At 41.8% G+C, this 19,289-nt stretch overlaps 1 protein-coding gene across 1 annotated transcript; it reads left to right on the forward strand.

The window, feature by feature from the left end:
* Positions 1-645: 645 nt before the first annotated feature.
* Positions 646-6,821, forward strand: LOC129362445 (transmembrane protein 182-like). The gene is made up of 5 exons (XM_055033963.1): positions 646-857; positions 4,825-4,948; positions 5,064-5,162; positions 5,576-5,713; positions 5,794-6,821. Exons 1-5 carry the CDS (start codon positions 687-689, stop codon positions 6,012-6,014), a joined length of 753 nt encoding a protein of 250 aa, XP_054889938.1. The 5' UTR covers positions 646-686; the 3' UTR covers positions 6,015-6,821.
* The last annotated feature ends 12,468 nt before the right edge of the window (positions 6,822-19,289 follow it).

A 19,289-nucleotide genomic window follows, 5' to 3' on the forward strand; every position in this document is an offset into this window, starting at 1 on the left:
ATCGGAAAGTGTTGATCCGTCTAATATTTCTGTCTGAAATGTTGCACAGGACGCCAGCAGATTGCTACACAATATGGGTTTTCTTCAGTGTGACCATAAACATATAATGATGAGCTTAAGACAAAGTACATATCTTTTGTAGCCCTAAACTAACTCACAAATTCCTCCTGGTTTGCATCAGAGAAATCTACGCTGGTTCATCGGTCAGTTGGATCTGTCTGATCCAAACCTTTGAACTTTTCTTGGTTCAAGGTTTGAATGCGGTTCCTAACCAGATGCTCCAAAGCGTCCGGTCCATAACCCTCCAACGCTCCCGGTCAGAGAGACGCATTTAGTTCAGAGTCCATGAGATGATATTCAGAAATGATTGTTTTATTGATTGATTTTAGTTCCCTCTGCAATGAACTCTTTGCGTAAAGTCTGCGATGTCTATGAGGGTGTTAATTATAACCTGTCAAAATTACAAGACGGCTTCAAATTTTCCCGTCGTTTAAAAAGATAACTGGTCAAATACGGAAACTATTCCGTCAACGTGACCTCTGGTCCACAGCGACGCAAATTTAACACCAGCACGGATTGGAAGAGAGCCGACCGAGAAAGAATTTCATGCTCCAGAATCAAGCTCTGCTGAGGACAACAGTGAGGACCTGAGTTCTTCAGAAGACGGACAAAGAAAGTTTCGGAACATGAAAATAGGAGCTGCAGCTTTGGCCGGGGGGACTTTTGGGCTGGTGGGCACCCTCTGTTTCCTCGTGGCCTTCAGTACAGACTACTGGCTGGTAGCCGTAGACGACTGTGAGTTTCACGAGCCCACCACACCCCACCCGACACGGAGCAAAGACGCAAACAGGACAAAGGTAGGCCGCCGTCTTTCTGCCACGCCTCGTTCAAGATCTCTGTCACAACAGAAAGACACGGCCCGCTTTCACGGCCCAGGATTACATGACAACCACAAAAAGACTAGTATGGAAGCTGGTCAGATGTTTTGTAAACAGTGGCGTGCAAGACACGTCTCTTAGGATATTTAAAGACACAGAGAAGCTATGTAGCGCTGCGCATCCATAAATATGGAGGCGCAGGACTCCGAGCCCCACAGCAGGTGGTGCTGAGTCGTCTCGACGTCTCTGAAAAAACAAACTTCTGGAGATTGAGTTGGAATTTTTAAGGGATAGAACAACTCAGTGTCGTGCATCACTGTGACTATGAAGTAAAAGAAAACCAGCAACACGTTTTAACATTTTTGATCAATAAAATCTGGAAAAAATGGCAAACACTTGCATTTCAGGCCCCCATACTCCCACAGCTCTGGTAAAACTGACGCTCCGCATCACCCTGAAGTTACGGCCCCTACCATGAAGCAGCGGCGGCATCAGGAAGCTGATCGGGTCGATGGGAGGAAGAGAAAAACAGTGCAGTGATGTGAGAGACATGAAACATGTCAGAGGCTGGAAAAGACTTGAAACTGAGGCCGACATTAAAAATGGAGCAGGAACTACACTGGGCTAGATTGCCGTGGCCTAGACAAAGTCCAATTGAGAAACTTGGAAATTCACGTTAGCAGTCTCTTTGCAAAGACAAAAAATATATAAGACCGCATGAAGACTCATCTGTCTGCAGGGCAGAGGAGTCACGATGTCCACATAGAGTTGAAATGATTAACCAGATTAATTGTGTTAAATCGATTATTGAAATAATTGCCGACTAATTTCGTAATCGATTCATCATCATATTTCAGATGCTGAAATATGCAATTTGCTGGAAGGACAACAGAAAGTGCAGCAATGAAGCTAAAACTGTTAAAAATACAAACATTTTGCACTGAAGATGAAGAGAAAAAACCTGAACTCCTAAAACGACTACTTTGATTTCCGCTAAAAATCAAATCAGCTCTTAAGCACCTTTTGCCATCCAGTTATTAATAAGTTAATTCATGCTATCAATACACTGTATTGATTAAGTCAAGCAGAAACAGCTGGGCTTTTCACACGTCCATTTTAGCTGCAGATGCGTCATTGCTACATTCTATGCTATTGCATTTTACACAATAAAATTGTTATTTTTTTGTATATGTTACACTGAAGAGAATGATGAGCCGGGTCACTCCTCTGGTAGCACATTTATTTAGTTTAAACTGCAACAAGAAAGTACAGCGGTTACAAATCTGCTCCGAACATCTGCTGCAACAAGCTGTCCTCTAAGCACTGACGAACTTCTTCCGCCCGCCAGAGCATCACCCGCTGCCGCACACAGCGCCCCAACAAATTCACATACTCCCTACTGACATCACCGTACAACTACACAAACATATTTTCATTAACTCACTGAACTCAAATAATATATAAGTTTCGAACACATTTTAGAACACATTAAGCCGACCCACTGAGCCTACATAAGCGAGCCAAGCGCGAGCCGTTAGCCTCGCTCCTTAGCCTATCTCCTTTAGCCTGGTGCTAACTGCGGCTCTACATCTAGTTCGGTAATGCAGCTATACTGAAGCACCTTTGTTCTTTCATTTCGTACCCATCAGAGGCTACTGGTTTTATGAGCTATGCATTTTAATGCTCAGCTTACCTGCAACAAGAAAGTACAGCGGTTACAAATCTGCTCCGAACATCTGCTGCAACAAGCTGTCCTCTAAGCACTGACGAACTTCTTCCGCCCGCCAGAGCATCACCCGCTGCCGCACACAGCGCCCTCCGATGGTGGAATACAAACATTGTTACATCTAATAAATTCTAATGCTAGTTTCTGGCTGAGACTGATCGTCACAAAAACAAAATTGGGGGCTACTGGGCTACTAGTTTTGTGACTCACTTTCATAGTGCCACATATATAATGATGAATTCAGTTTTTTTTTCTAATTTGATTAGCAAAAATTTGATCTTCGGACTAAACTGATGTTTAGTCCGAAGACTAAACATCAGTGACGTTGTCACTTCCTTTTCTAACAGAGCATATTAATTAAATGCTACAAACTTGGATTTCTGTAAATTGAATAATAAGCACTGAGAAGTATATTGAACGTTACGTCTCCGTCTCTCTTCAGTCCTGGATGAATCTCTCTTCCTGCTCATCTCTCATTGATCCAGAATCTCAGGAAAACGATCCGTATCTGAGAGCAAGCCACGCATTTTGATGCTCAAAGTTCATAAAGTCGACCTGATGGAGCGAAACCAATGTGATTTTTGGATTCATGTCATCAAAATGACCCTAAAATAGCTGAAAAACCGCAGGCAGTGGTTTTGGCTGCTGACCGGCGCAATCGATTAATCGTCAGAATAATCGATATCGACTGGTATGTTATTGCGAATCACCCGAGGAATTCAATTGAAATGCGATGCCGTTCTTCTCTCTGCACGTCGGATCACACTTTCTAAAAGTCAAAAGCCAACCCACAGCTGACTTCCTGGCTTTAGAGGAAGCAGAACTATCAAATCAATGGATCTCCTTAGTCAAAATCATGAAAGTACTCCTTTAATCTTTGTTAAGAATTAAAACGTGAAGAACTTGATCTTAGCTCGTTAATTAATTCTTAGTCCCGAATTCCTGTGTCTGTGTAAGTGTGCAGAGAGAAAAGAGCAATCGTACGACGTCAGACTTCAGATATTCAGAGTTTTATCCAGAGAAAATCAATGCAAGAAGAATGTTACAATAATCATCTCACCTAGAATATCAAAAGTCCAAGACATTACAGAACAGAGACAAAGAACTGAGTAAAAAAGACAGAAGATGCATCCTCCGGGAAAACTCTCACCCAGCACAAAGAGATTCCAACTTCTGCTGTAAACCAAATCATTTTATAGAATGCGTAATCTCATCATTTAAATATATGCATTAGGAGGTGTGTTCTTTTCCTTTGTGTGGGCTGTCTTAATGTTAATTTTATTACCTCCTGCTAAAGAGCCCCAAAAGCAGATATACGGCAAACCCTTCTCGTATCAGCCGCTGTCCAGTTTGATATATGATTGCAGCTGCAGCGCTATCTCTGCCTCAAACTGTTTTCACAAGAAAGTAGTTTGTATTTTTAACCAAGCTTGCACACAATGTAATGCTAAATAATGACTATAAGTTTGGATCTAATAAGTAACTAATTAAAAACCATGCTTAAAGAAATATAGTTAATTCTAATATAGATAAAATTATTTATAAAAAGTTTTAAGATCCTAGTGAACTTTGAACCATGCTCAGGAATTTGTTAATTGCCTGGCATATAGGCTCCTTATCTCAAGAGATCCAAGGAGTCTAGGCCTATGTTTTCTGTTTCTTCTGTCTGATCCTCCTTTTAAGAATTTATCTGCTTTTCAGAGATTGAGCCGTTGTTTTTAGTTTCATCTAAATTTATATGAACCTAGAGTGTACTTTAACTTTCTATGTTATATTTTATATGTGTCAAAGCTATCCTGTGCAGTATTGTGCTAACTTAAAATTCTATGTCAACATCTTCCAGTTTATTCTTCCATGCAGCATGTGGAGAAATTCACAAAGCTTATTGAGATGGATATATTTATGAAAGCCAATCCCCCTGTGAACTCACCACGGCGACAGTCTTTCATTTTCGATAAAGGACGATGATTAAAGTTGTGCTGCGCAGCGCCATCAATCATGCTCCTGCCAAGCGAGTGGGGCGTTTTTCCCCTCGTTCACCACCAGGAAGCGTCAGAGAGCAGCGGGCCGCAGCCGGGGCCTCGTCTGACGCCGCGAGGCAAGGAGCGACGCGGAGCTGCTTTCCTCGACGTCTGTCGACAAAAGCCGACAGGCGAGAGAAAGAAAAGAGAGACGTTCGAGTGTCTGTTTCTGTGATGTCTGTCCCTGTTTCTCTCTCAGACGCAGCCACACGTAGCCGTCACTGTTGCTCCTTCGAGGCTCACTCTGCACCACGAGGGGTTTTTCAGGCGCTGTGGGTTTTATGTGGAGCCCTCGGCGCCGCCGCTCCTGGCCGCATTCGCCAGTATGTTGAGATTTACTGTTTTTCTCCACTAAAGAATATTTACATTTTTATTGTTATTATTTTGCCGAGTGAAGAGAAACTTGTTGACTCTTTTTGCCTTTTGCTTCTCCTGCAGCAACCCCGCTGGAGGGCAAGACGTGTTTCCGTGGTTATCTCTTCCCGCTGCCGGTCCCACTGGGATTCGTTCCTCGGACAGTTTATGATGTTACTGCAGGTAACAGCACAATGAAAACCGAACTGGACCCCAAACTGAGCCCTTTACTCCCTAGAAACTTCCTTCAGAGCTTTGACAGGATTTGAGTCAGGAGAAGCTACAGCAACACATTTACAGACCAAGAGTTTTCATTTTAATCTTACACATTTTTGTACAGTTTTGACTTAATTACTGCTGTAATGGTGACGTTTTAACAAATGTGTTTGAGTCTCTACACTCGTCAATGACTTATTATCAGCTGGCGATCATTTCAAGGATCGATTCGTGACGATGAATCGTTTCAGGCCAGATCGCCTTTTCTTTCTTTCTTTAACAAATTCAGTCCAAATCTCGAGTGCGTTTGAGGCAAACACAGTAAATCTCCAAGAAAGGAGTCTGGTTTTTGAAAGTCTTTGCTCTGGGCTCCCCCGCAGTGTTCCGAGGGTTCTGGACCGCCCTGATGGTGTTCGGGCTGCTCTCGGCTCTGACCGGAGGCCTGCTGCTGCTCTGTGGCGTTCCCTTCACCAGCAGCAAACTGTACCGGCTGGGCGGGGCGTTCCTCATCGCAGCCGGTAAGACCCAGGCAGCCGCGCCGCCTGCGCAGACGCAGACGGTGACAGTCGCCTGTGTCTCCTCCTCCCGCTCTCTGCAGCCGGCCTGCTCCTGCTCCTGCTGCTGTTCTTCGTGCTCTGGATGGAGGCGGCGGACGTGGGGAGCTACGTCCTTCAGGAGAACGGGGAAGAGTGTCCGGACGCTGTGGTCTCCGTGCATTACGGCCTCTCCTTCCTGGCGGCCGCCGCCGGCGTCCCCCTGGAGGTCCTGTCCGGGCTGCTCTTCCTGCTGGCGGGCCGCGCGCTGCGCGCCGCCAGATGAGCCGAAGACACGGCTCATCGGGGGGAGGGGGTCTGGGGTCAACGTTTCTCAGGAAGTGGAAGGGAGATGATATATACGGTTTTATATTTGTTAATGTTTCACAAATAAGTGCCAGTCTGTGTTACTCCTCAACAAAATCCACTATGACCACTTTCATCCGGAAGTCACTTCATTTGTTATAAGTGTTTAAATTAAACCTCAGTAGAAATATAATATGTGCTGCGATATAGTCTATTTTGTAATTATTTTTTGTCTTTTCTTGTTCATATATATTTTTTTCATTAGAAACAGAAAACATTGAAGAAAAATGCAGCTTGAAGTCGCTTGAAGCTTCTGTTGTCATAAATGGAGAGAAATCTTGTTCTTAAAGGGATAGCTCGGGGTTTTCAAAGTGCAGATGGGTTGATGAGCAGTTAGTTTCCTACCTGCAGTAGAAAACTCTTGGTGTTTTATTTCATATAAATACAGATTAAGTTTCCTGAGACGCGTGAAAACCTCGGCGTGTTTCTCTTCTCCGATCTCAGGAGACTCACAGTGATTCATGCAAACATCATTTTGAGAAACAAAATCAAACTGCTGTCATGTTTGCATTATGCAGGTATGAAGGCGATGGTGGACCTCAGGGACTGAGCTTCGGCACCCTGGCGTAGAGCTCTTTCACTTAGACGTGTTTTTTTTAGGTTCTTGCTTTAGTTTTTCTCGACTCCCTTGATCTTCTTGGTTAGCTCACTTTATGAAACTGAGTAAAGTTTATTTATGTTTTAAACATTTTTTTGTCAATAAAATCAACCTTTGACTTCAACATCATCATTCAAGGCGCTTTTCTTTTTCTTTTTTTTGTCTACAACAAATTGACAGTATTTGACTTTGCTGACAGAAAAGAAAAGCTGCTCGACAGCTGAGCCCCGTTTGATTCGGAGAACATTTCAGCTGCGGGAAAACTCACCGCGCCTGATCTGAGGAGGCAGAGTGACAGCAAGACAGACGGAAAACAAACGAAGGAAGAGAAATCCCAGGGAAGCCTCGCACTGGGACTGTCAGAAACTGTATTTATTGTTACGCGGTGGTTTCTGTTTGCTCTGCACGTCTATGGGACACTGGCAACGGACGACAAGCCAGATTAAAGCAGAGGTGAGGCAAAACGCCAGCAAGCTTTTTAAAGGAGTATTTACTGCGCTACGGTAAAATCATTTCAGGGCGGCGACGTGTTGACCATACGACCCTTCCTCTTGGCGTAGCCTTCATTAAATTGATCATTAGCATCTTTGTATTTTTTAATTTTTTTGCATGTTTATCTATGATGGGGCCTCCTTCCAACACCCTAAGATTTAACATCCTGCACAGATTTTCTGTCAGATTAACAGTCAGGATCACTCTGAAATATTAACATTGTTTTTTTGCCAGTCAGAAGAAACATGTTGGCAAAATCACAACATTAAAACACACCTAAAAATGCAGAGGGTAGGAACAATCTGCACGCCATGTTGATGTGTTTATTTACTGCATTTATCTCTACGGCCTTCACAAAATCACAGAGGTCAATAAAAAATGTTTTCAAGAAACGATCACAGCTGACATTTTCAGTTGAAATGATCTAAAATGGTCTAAAATGGTCTAAAATGATCTAAAATGGTATAAAATGACGCCACCGACAAGTATCTGTTCATTCACTGCCCCCGACCGACCGGCAGAGGGCGCTCCCGCTCTCTGCATGGCTCTGAGGCGAACGGCGGCGCGGAAAGGGAAGAGGAAGTGATCGCGGAGCGAGACGTGTTTCCTGTTCCCTCGCTGATGAATCAACTCTGTCATCCTGAGCCACAGAAACGCGCTGACGTGAAACTCCTCGCATTTGAGAATGACATGGTGGAGGGGGCAATTATGGTAACGCAGGGGCGTGAACAGACGTTTGACAGGTGGGGGCATAAAAAAAAAATGGCTGCACATTACATGACAAAAAAAAAACCTACATAAAAAAAAAATCAAAAGGGCGCTTTGTCCGCCTGTCTGATTAGCATTAAGAACAAACATTAAAAAAAACAATTGTTTTATTTACATGATTTTTATATCTATATAAGGAGCTTGTGTTTTAATGCTTTTTCCTCCAGGTTGGGGTCTGAAGTTCCCCTTTTCTGCGTTTCTGTCAGACAGCAGAGCAGCAGGATGTGGACTCGCTCTGCAGGGAACGTTAACCCTGCGTGGGCCCTGTGGCCCTCCGGAGCACCTGGACTGAATACTGGTGGGCTCTAATCCAGTCAAAGAGGGGGATACACTCGGCGAGAGCACTTTCTTCCCATTCTCTGACCCCCTAACGCCGCTAGTGAGCCGATTACCTGCTCTGTGTGGGTGCGCGTGTTTGAGATCCAGCCTGTCAGACCCCGTGTGGGTGTGGGTGTGTGTGTGTGTGTGTTTGCGTGCTGAGGCCAGACGGACACAGTTTCTTGCAGATAAAAGCCTTTTCTCCTGTCAAAAATGACTGCCCTGATAAGAGCTGATATGGGAGAAAAGCAAGCCTTATGGCATCGCTCTTGCTTTTTTTTTTGTTTCTTTTGTAAACCCCAAATCCCCAGGAACACACCCACCCTTCTTACCAAACACACACACACACACACACACACACAGAGCTAATCTCTGTTGGGGGTTATAGTTGAGGTGGAGAAGGAGCAGGTGTAGGGATAAAGAAGAGTCGCTGTGTGGGTTTCTTCTTGCATTATTGTACCAATATATATATAAAAAGAACCAGTGTAGTCACATTGAACACATTCTTTTCTTTCACACACACACACACACACTCTGGCACACGCACACAGTTCACGCAGACAGATTATGTCTGAGACAGTCAGCGCTCCTGCCTTCAATTAACCTCACAAAGACAGGATCACTTACACGCTCATGATGCTGATAGCAGGAGGGAGACACTGAGGACCGTGTGTGTGCGTTTGTGTGTGTGTGTGGAAGCGGTTGCAGCCTGTACGACACGGCGACGACTGATACAACAGCGAACTTATTAGAGAAGGACATCGTGTCATATCATCTGTCTTTGGAGAAGATTTTTTTTTTATTCTTCACATGCAGCAACTCATGCTACTGAAAATAGGGGAGATAAAAAGAAGTGAAATGTTCCAACAATTGAACACCAGCAGTCAAATTAGAAATTGCGACGTCTCGATGAGATTTTAGGCAATGGAGCAGCACAAGTTAGTTTACACTGATACTTATGAAGGGAAAACTCTGAAAAAAAAAAGATCCATTTTAATTCTGATTAAAAACAATCCAGAACAGCAGGGGCAACCCCAAGTGGAGGGCCTGGGGAGGCCACGGCCCTCTCTTCAACTGCAATGCTCCTCCATTCTTATGTTTAGTTCATAAGAGGGCTAGTGTCAATTTCTTCAATCAAGACAGAGTCGTAAGACTCAATAATTTTATAAAATCCAAAATAAAATAAGAAAAAATGTGTTAATATAGATTATGACAGTTACTTTCAGATATTTGTTGTTGTTTCTTCTTTGTTATTAAATTTTTGCCATCCTTGCCTGAAAATCAGCTGGTTGTGTTTTTAGCAACCCAACTACAAAAGACCCCCAACGCTTGTTAAATAACGTTAGCAAACAAGCAGCATGAAGAAACGCTGCAGACCGGTCAGGAAGTGGAGAAGTTTAAAGCGGAGTAAGGTTACAAAACAGGCTGTGGACACAGAGCGTGATTCAAGCCATCATCTGAAAACAAGCCGATGAGGAGATTATTATTTAGAGATATAGCCAAAAAAATAAACACAAGTTCAGACAGGACAACCATCAAACTTTTATGTCTCTAATGCAAATCATAACAAATCCACACGAGACCAGAGCTACAATGGAACAGGTCAGATATAAATCTGACTGCTTTAAGTATTTTTTTTATTTACAGATGTTCTTCATGATCCCTGACTGATTAAGATTAAAAAATTTTCCGGGTTCTGGTCAGTGGAGACATAAAGACGTGCGCCTGCGACTCCTGCCTAAAGGAGATCCTGTGAAGTCTTGACTCGGAAGGGCTGGATAAGAAAAGGCACGCCGCACTATTCAAATTCTTATTCGCATACATTTGTAAAACTATTTTTGTTAACGTCACAAAAAAAAAAAAAAAAAAAAAACGAGCTCTACTTTTTGTTGATTTAGCACGTACGTTTTTGGTTGCAAAGCCAAAAATAAAATCTGTAAAGCGTTAACGGGGAGTGGATATTTCAGCAATAGCTACGTCTTTTATTTGTCTTAAAAATGTTGATATAAAACACTGACAGACAATCGGAAACATACCGCAGACAAAAACACCGCTGAGGCTCCCACATATATTCAAATCAAGTCAGTTCCTTTGATATTAGTATTAATGATAATAATACAATTATTAGGACAGTTCGGAGTGAACTGACAGAACATTTTCCTTTAACTTTGACTTATCCGTCGTTTCTGTTTTACTGATTTATACACACACTCACACAAACACACACACTCTCCATTCTTCCTGCTGAACGACAGGAAGAGGAGAGGCAGAGCAGAGGGGGGGCTGAGCGATTAGTTTCAGGGTTCTGGGCCGCTTGATTGGCAGCTGGCAGCATATGGAGCTGCGAGGAAGGTTTGCCCACGCTCACTTCTGAGGAAACAAATATTTGCCTGAAGGAGAGCAAGCGAGAGGGAGAGAGAGAAAAAATATTAATTAGTTTGCAGACGCACCGAGAGATAAAAGTGGGCAAGACGTACCCATCAAAAGGCTGCAGAGTTAGCTGCAAAATGGAAATTTTCCCCAAGTTGACAGATCCGGCGGGCTGCTAACACAGAGAGAGCGAGAGAGAGGGAGAGAGAGAGAGAGAGAGAGAGAGAGAGAAACTAAACAAAACAAAAAAACAACATGTGAGCCGGGAAAACACTGAGGTGCACAAACAAAAAGAAGCCAACGTGGAGCCGGCGTTAACATCCGCGCGGGTTCACACACCTTGTGAGAGAAATTAACATTTAGATGCGGATCTTTCACACCTCTGTGGCTGCCAAAATTATTTCTTAATTATTATACGCGATCAAAAACAAGAGGTGCAGGAGAAGGAGAAGGAATTGACACGTGTGAGGGAAAGTCAGAGAGAGGAAAACGGAAAAACTCACTGCAGCTTTAAAGAAACACAAAAGAGAAACCTGGGTGACTTACTGGCGCTAAAGAGATTTTAGCAACTTTGGAACTAAAATAGAAACTACGCTTTTTATTTTCTCATCATGTGCACAGGGTTGTTGTCGCTATCATTAAAAAACAGAATAGAAATAGGCTGTCGGACTGGTTAGCTTAAATGTCTTGTCTGTTTTAAAGTAAAACTATTGGAAAGTTTATGTAGTTTTCTCTGGATTGGATTGGATTTCCAAAAAAAGTTTGGCAATCCGGTTGTTAGGTTAAACACCTAACAAGTCAAGCTAATCATTGGCCAAAAAAGCATTGTTTCTTTAGCTAGCTATGCTAAGCTAACTAAAAGGGGGGAAATATTAAAATATTTTCAAAATGTGAAACGTTACTGAATGTATCACGCATCCAAAAACTGGCACAAGTTTAACACACACAGAGTATGTCTCTAACCTTGTTAGCCTGTGTTAGCATGGTTTTGAGAGGTTGGACTAGCAAGCTCAAAACTACGACAGTATGAATACATGCTATCCTCGCTAAACCAGAGTCCTGTGACCATTGTAGAAAGCTCAGAAAATCGACCATAAAAATGTGTGTAGCGTTCTCGTTACAGATTTTGAGAAGTTCAGGCTCCATTGTGTCTTCAAGCTAACGTGTTTCTACGTGGATGTAGCAGCTAGCCCCCATGTGACTTTCTCTAGCCGCACCCAGGCCCGACTATCGCCCGAACCGTACAGTCAAGAAATAAGTTAAGCAGAACCAGAACTGACAACGTGAAGTAAGCTATAAAGAAATATCAAACAGCAAGACTTCCTGTCCCCGTTTAAAGAAACAGGAACCAACAGCCACCAGGAGAGACTGACCAACTAAAATCATCCCAGACGTCACAACAACAGAACACGTGATAATGCTTAAACACGTTCACTTCAGTTGATTTAATTCTTAATAAGTCCATCAGACATAGGAACAGGTTGGTTTGGTTAATGTTAGTAATCAAAATCTTCTTTTAAAATAACACATGAAAGCCAATAGATAAGAGTCAGAGCAAAATAACAGAACAATTTCTCCTGGATGATAGTAAATCAAAATGCTCCTGTGAAGGAATGCACACACACATTAACTACACCCAGCTTCCCGTGCTTCCTGTGCTTCGGCTCGGTCGGCCCAGTTGAATCCACCGGTTCCTCACGTTCAGCGCTGCCGCGGTAACCTATGCGGTAATCAGTTCTATCTGATGGGCCTCTTTAATTAACCTTGTCGGAAATTAATCCCAATGTTAAATGGACAAGAAAAAGATGTTTGATTACCGCCACGAACCAACAGGGACTTTTCCTTCTGTTTAATTGCCCAGGAAGCGAGAACAAGGGGGGAAAAGTAGCACAAATGAGAAACAGAAACAGATAGGCAGAGCCAGGCGAGAGGGGAGAGCAGAGAGGGAAACATCCTGTGGTGTCATTAGCGCCCGCGTGAATGTCACTCGGTCCCTGAAGCACTGATAAGGATTCACTCGGAGGAGACGGATGGAGAGAATACGGGGAAATATCCCGTCAAGCGAGAAGGGAAAATCTCTGTGTGATAGGTGGAATTTCTGAAGAGTTTCTAATGCTGAACCCAAATCGCTCAACTAAAACGTCTTGCCTTCATTTAGACTCGTATTTTCTACTAGAAGTAAAGAGGTCAAACTCTGCAGATCATCCCAGTGGTCAACAGGTGGCCAACGCACTTTAACTGTGCACTGTAAAAAAATAAAAAATAAAAAAAATACAATAAAAACGTTCCTAGTTTATGGTAAAATACCAGCAGATGTAGTTACCAGAGTTTTCTATAAATACAGATTTGACCGTGTTTACACAGTTGCAGCCCCTTTCAGCAGATCGTACCTCGACTCCGTGTCCATGCTTGGTCATTTTGGCTCAACCCTGACATATCTGTCACCAGTCAGTCTTTTTGTCTGGCCAGCAAAGCATTCTGCTAAACCTTTCAGAAAAAACATTCAAAAACATGTTTAAGTTAAACGAACTGTGTGTTATTTTCCCAAGACTTTATTTCGCACCCCGTTTTCACTGATCATAGCTCAGAGTCTTGTTTGGTGGGTGAAACGTGGCAGGTTGTGGTTTCAGATGAAATCACAACCAGGAGTAATGTTTCTGTCGGTAGGTACTAAGTGGGCCAATGGACTAAACGGCGACATGATTTAAAAAAAAACCTGCAATATTTCACACTAATAAACTACATTGCTTCTGTTTTCTGTAATTGATTAGATGCCTTCGGCTCCATGTATTTTGGGTCAGTGTTCAAAACGAGACTGATTTGATTTCATGTTGCGCTTCATGATAAAGATAAGCTTCAATGAACGAATTCCTCGAAATGGGCGTTCATTTCTGCTTCTAACAGAAAAATCTGAAAAAAAAAAAATAAATAAGTGAAGAAAATATGAAATACTATATAACTGATTAGACTGTGGCTTATTTAGATCCCAGCTGAAGTACAAATGAGCAAGGCAAGGCTAGTTTAATTGTAAAGAATATTTCAGCAACAGAGCAACTCAACGTGTTTTACATGACAGAAAAAAAAACAAGAGAGAAATATTTTGCTACAGCTTTCTGCTTGTAGTTTTCTTGCTGTTTTTGGTCAAGTTTAACAATAATTTTTCTTTTGTGCACTTTTCCTAAACGCTCCTGGCCTGAATCTGATCGAATGCGCAGAATAGAGTTTCAAGGGTATTTTCCAGATGGAAAAATATCAACATTCAGATTGAAAACATCCCAGTTGGCCATAAAAACAACAACAACAACAAAAAAAACAACTCTTGACTTAATCTTGTTTGAATTTTGTCCAAAAATATGTATAAATCGGAAAAAAAGAAGAGTGTCATCATATTTCCTGGAGATGTTTCTTCAGCTGTTTTTTTTTTTTAAAGAATCAACAATCCTCACTGATATAATGTAGCTGCTCCACGACCCGGCTCTGTAAAACGTACCTCAGAACCGTTTCAGACCCGTCCAACCAGTACTGGCCGATATTAGCTGACTGGAGATTAATCTTTTTAAGCTTCCATCATTACAGCTCACAACTTTCTTCTTTGGTGCAATGTTTGCTCTCCCTACAACTAATTTCAACTTCATTCCCTTTTAACTTCTGCAGCACGTTTTCATAACTGCGCCGGACAATAAGTCTGGAAAAGTTTATTTTAAAAAGAATGAGGATCAAATTTGCATGAAATGTGTTGAAACTGACCAGAATGTAGACGCCATCTTGCTGGAGGGTCTCTGCGAACCTTTAGGGGTTTGTATGAGTTTCCAGCATCGCCTAACTATTTCAAATCTTTCAAAACAAGAATAAAAAACATTAAAATCAATACAAGGCCAGAGAGATTTCATCACCTCTTCCAAAATAACCTGTTAAAACCAGTGGGGAGGCGGTAAATTACAGTAGTGCCATCTAGAGGCGATGAAGGCATTAATAAGTTATCTGAGGGTCTTTTTTGAAAGAATAATAATAATAAAAATATGTTGCTTTTGCCACTTTGATGTGACTGATGAAAAGTGACAGCTGCACTCACTTGCTTCTCCAATTAAACGAAATCTCCAAAAAGCAAGAGGGTGGCAGCTTACTGACACAGAGAAGTTTTGTTTTCATTGAGTTTTAATTTATATATTTATATATATATCATATATTAACCAGTCTTTAATATGTTGTAGAAAGTCAAAGGAGAAGCTGCACTGAGAAATTCATTTCATTCCATCAGGAAACATAATATTCCCTGAATTCTTAAACGAATGGTGGCGTAGTCAATGCAAACAAAGCAGGAACCAAAACGGGCCCTTGAGGGACGCCATAAGAAATTTGGGCTGAAGAACAAAAGCTTTGACATAATCGGATTTACTTTAAATGTGCGGCTGTTCCATACACACACAACAGTATTATCGATAATTAAAAATAGCGTGTTGTCCGTCGATGTTGTTGCTTTTGCTGAAGATGAAATCCCCCAAAAGCGATCAACCTCGGCTGAGCGCAAACACACACGATGTCTGGGTTGGTGTTGCTCCGCCATTACCTGCTGCCGAACAGCAGCAAAGGTCAGCGTTTTCTACAAGAGGTTAATACAATCACCATTACTGCTTCCTGCCGCTGGGCCGGGACACAGGAGGAAGAGGAGGAGGAGGAGGATGAGAACACGGGCCGAAGCAGGCAGTGAAACGGGCCGGCTCTGACATGACAATGACAAATTGCCTTGTATTTATTCAAATGGTGTAACGTGATCCTGTGACTGTGTTGTAATGTGCGTTTCCAGAGTTTGACCCTGCTGATGAGTTAACAATCGCAAGCTTGTAACGAGGAGAAGCGAAGACGCTGAACCGGGAGGATGTCCAGCTGACGACGACGGTATTCAGACAGAAAGACGGACAGTTTGGAAACCAAACGGCCTCGTTACGTCCCGTCTTCATCTGGTCCAAACCGCCAACCTGAAGGAAACGCTGGAGTACGATTCTGAAAACATTTACCCTTTTTTTTGTGAATTTTAATTGTAATTTCTTTGACAACTTGTTTTTTAGTTGTTTAGGAAATTAGCAAATAGCTGAAATGTAACTACAATCTGTGCTAACAAAAATTGACACAGGCTCACAAAACCTGTAAATAAACTTCACTGGACTAATAAGATATGCGTCAAGTGAGGTTAGAATTTGCTGTCTGTGGCAAAAATCGTGTTTTACAATCGTTCTTGTTTTGTTAATAATGTAAAAGAAAGAGAGAGAGTTTTGTACATGAGTTTAGTTTGAATAAAGATTTAACTTGACAAAGGGATTTTTTTAAACTTCAAAACAGGAAGTAAGGAAATGAACAGTTACATGAAACATCTTTTTTTTTGTGCCACAAAAACTGTGAAAAAAGTATTTACACTTTCTGAAATTTCTTTCTTTTTTTACTTTGATCATTCAGTTCATTGAGAAAAAATAACCTCAGGAAATACAATAAAGTACTTGCTCCCAAAACCCTGCGGCCTCCATGTTTATTTTTCTTAAGTCGGATTAAGAATGACTGAACGGCGGTTTGATGGACACAAGTATTTTTTCTTTTGTTGAACATTTTCAGTGTTTTCTGGGTTAAACGAGGCAAAAGAAAACGCTCACTCATCTTTGGACAATATACGCAGAATTTATCAAAATGGCTGCCAGACTGTTAAAAAAATATATCTGTAAAATTTATGGTAAAATACCAGGATCTATGGATGCCAGAATTTAAACATATAAAATCATGGTAGAATTCGTATTTATATGATGTGTCGTCATATTCTGTAAAATTCCAGTATTTCAACCGTAAATTATAGATTTTGTTTTTTTACAGTGCGCCTACTACTGCCACTTATGGAAGAATATTGGTGCCACCAAGTAAAAAAATAAATAAATTTTTGGCTTTAACTTTCCGTAGAAACAAGATGGATTTGTGTGATTTTTGTACAAGATAGAAAACGACAGACTTATGAGATTAAAGTCAGAATTCCTTTTTTTTTTTTGTATGTTTGCTGTTTTGGTCCTAATCCTCTTCCGTAACGTCTTTTCATAAAACTGGTTGAACGTCTGTTTTGTGTGTCGAAGCTATCTGTTGAACAGTATTTAAACTGTTTCAAGGCCAATGGGTCAAAATAATAAAAATAAAAATTATAACATGAAACAACAAATCTCAAGCTCACAAAATTTGTTTACAATCGACATATTCTTCATCTGAACTCATTTGTATGTCACTTCCTGTTCAGTTTCTCCCTGTAGTGTTTTGTTGTTGTTTTTTTTCTCCAGGTTTCGACCTGCACCTGCCTCATGAAGCAAACAGCTGGTTCCTGGCCAAAGAGCTCCCGTTCTGAAAAGCCTCGCTCTCGGGCTGAAAGGAGATCTTTCATCGCCGACTCAGTGTTGGCGGCGTCCTGCCAAATCATTCTGACCCGGACGCCTAAACGGTGACAAATGAAAAAGTGGAGGGAGAGAAAGAAAAAAATTGTTTTACAGTGTAAAAAGAAAAGAAAAAAAAGCTCATTTTTCTCTCGGATCAAAGGAAACTATCATGTGGTCACAGAGGATTTTTTTTTTTTTAAATAAAAGCGTTTCCCAGAGTTTTGTGTGAGTCGGAAGTGAAAAAAGGTGGAACCTCTGAGAGTCTGGGGGTTAGCACAACAACTCGGACCTCCTGCACTCTTTCATCTGCCTCTTTCCCTCCTCTCTTAAACAAATCCTCTCCTCTCCGACAACCTACCAACTCTTAAGTAAATCCTGCTTCAAGCGAGATCCCAGTCATTCCTCTGTGACCTCGACAATACCTCTCTGAACTCACACACACACACACACAAAGAAGACAGAGCCGTGATCCGTCCAAACTGGGTGAGACAGTTCAAGTCCTTTGAAAACCCCAAAAGCCTCACTTTTACTTTCTTTTCTGCCCCTCTCGTCCTCTGGAGTTCTCCCTTTCCCCTCCAGCCTCTCCGGAGACTCAGTGATAACCAGAGCGGGGAGAAAGGGAGAGGAGGAAGGAGGGATGGAAGGAGGGGAAGGAGCGCGGTGAGAGAGAGCTGCGATGTCCCGACTCAGGGATATTTAATCCTCTCTGTGAGGGGCGAGCATCTCTCTCCCTGTTTGGCTTGGGCGAGATCAAAAGCGGCGCCTGAGATTCTGGGTGAGACCGCTCGCGCTCTCCTCCTGAGTGGACCGGACTCCCGCGCGCGTGCACACACACACACACACACACACACACACACACACACACACACACACACACACACACACACCGGGGGACGATCGGTGAGGACGGTCACGTTAATCAGGCAGTGATTGACGGTTTATTACTGCACAGTTTGAATCCTTTTCTATAAGAGTTCATCGACAAAAATAAACACATCTGTGTTCACAGAAAGCTTTTCTTTTTTTTTTACAAAACCTTCCAAAAGTATTCATTACCTTCATACAAGCTCGACCTTCAACATGTTCTACTGAAACACTGTTATACGGACCAACAAACTGCTCTTTTTCCAAACAATGAAACTCTGAAAAGTGTGGTGTGCATGTATGTGTCCCCTTTAAATCTCATACCTGCACACTAAACAAATTTTGGACCGACCCAACGCCGCGTCGATTTAACTCAACTGGGTTGGGTTGATGGTTTGACCCAACATATTAGCAACTAACCAAAGGTTGAGTTAAATTGACCACTGCTTAAAGCTAAAATTATCCAAAACTGGGTTGAAACTTGTCACCTATCACAAGGGTTATTGTACCAAAAAGATTCTATTTATTTTAAAATTCACCTTTTAAAAATTGGGTTAAAAACCATCCGAATATCTGTAAAACTGCTTTTATTTCCACGTGATACATATATAAAGCCAGCAGACTTTATTTACAAACGTTTCAAAGCATACAAGTAAATTTTTTTTTGGTAAAGATACCGTAAAAAAAGGCCGTTCGGTTTTGAGTGCACTTTTATTTTGATCATTTTTGTGCTCTTTTAGACTCTTTTCTCCTCCCCTCCAATCTTTCCCTGTAAGACATTCAATTCAGTTCAATTCATCCCCAGAGAGAAGTAGCAGTTCATCAAAAACACATGGAGAATCACATCAACGCATGCTTGAGTTGCTCCGTTTTGTTGTGGATTTGGTTTTCAGGTTCGGTTTGGTTTGGTTACTGTCAACCAGATCCTCATGTTCCATCTTCAAACATCTTCAAATCAGACAAAAACGCTGTCGAACGTTTCTCCTGGTTTGTGCAGAAAAAAACAAAATGTTGTGCTGCTTTGGCTTTGAAGACATTAATGAAAGTTTAAAGGTCATTTTGATTTTGTAAAAATGTGGGGGGAGGCGGCTGGTTGACCTTTTGACCTTGAAACTTTCATCAATATCTTCAAAGCCAAAGCAGCACAATTTTTTTGTTTTTCTTTTGCTGTTTTGCTGTTTGTTTTTTGTTTGATTGACACTGCATTTGTCTGATTTGAAGAATGCGGAGCTGGTTGACCTTTCATGACCTCTGGAGAAATTTCTTGTTATCTTTTAAATGGCAGCGGCACAAAAGGGGAATTTTGCAGCACAAACGTTTGGGGGGTCAACTTCACTCAGGTAGAAAACACTAATGAGCAAAACTCAGTAAAAACACCAAAGAATAC

This window comes from Poeciliopsis prolifica, unplaced genomic scaffold (genome assembly GCF_027474105.1).
Source record: "Poeciliopsis prolifica strain line A6 unplaced genomic scaffold, Auburn_PproV2 SCAFFOLD009, whole genome shotgun sequence".
Classification (NCBI taxonomy): Eukaryota; Metazoa; Chordata; class Actinopteri; order Cyprinodontiformes; family Poeciliidae; genus Poeciliopsis; species Poeciliopsis prolifica.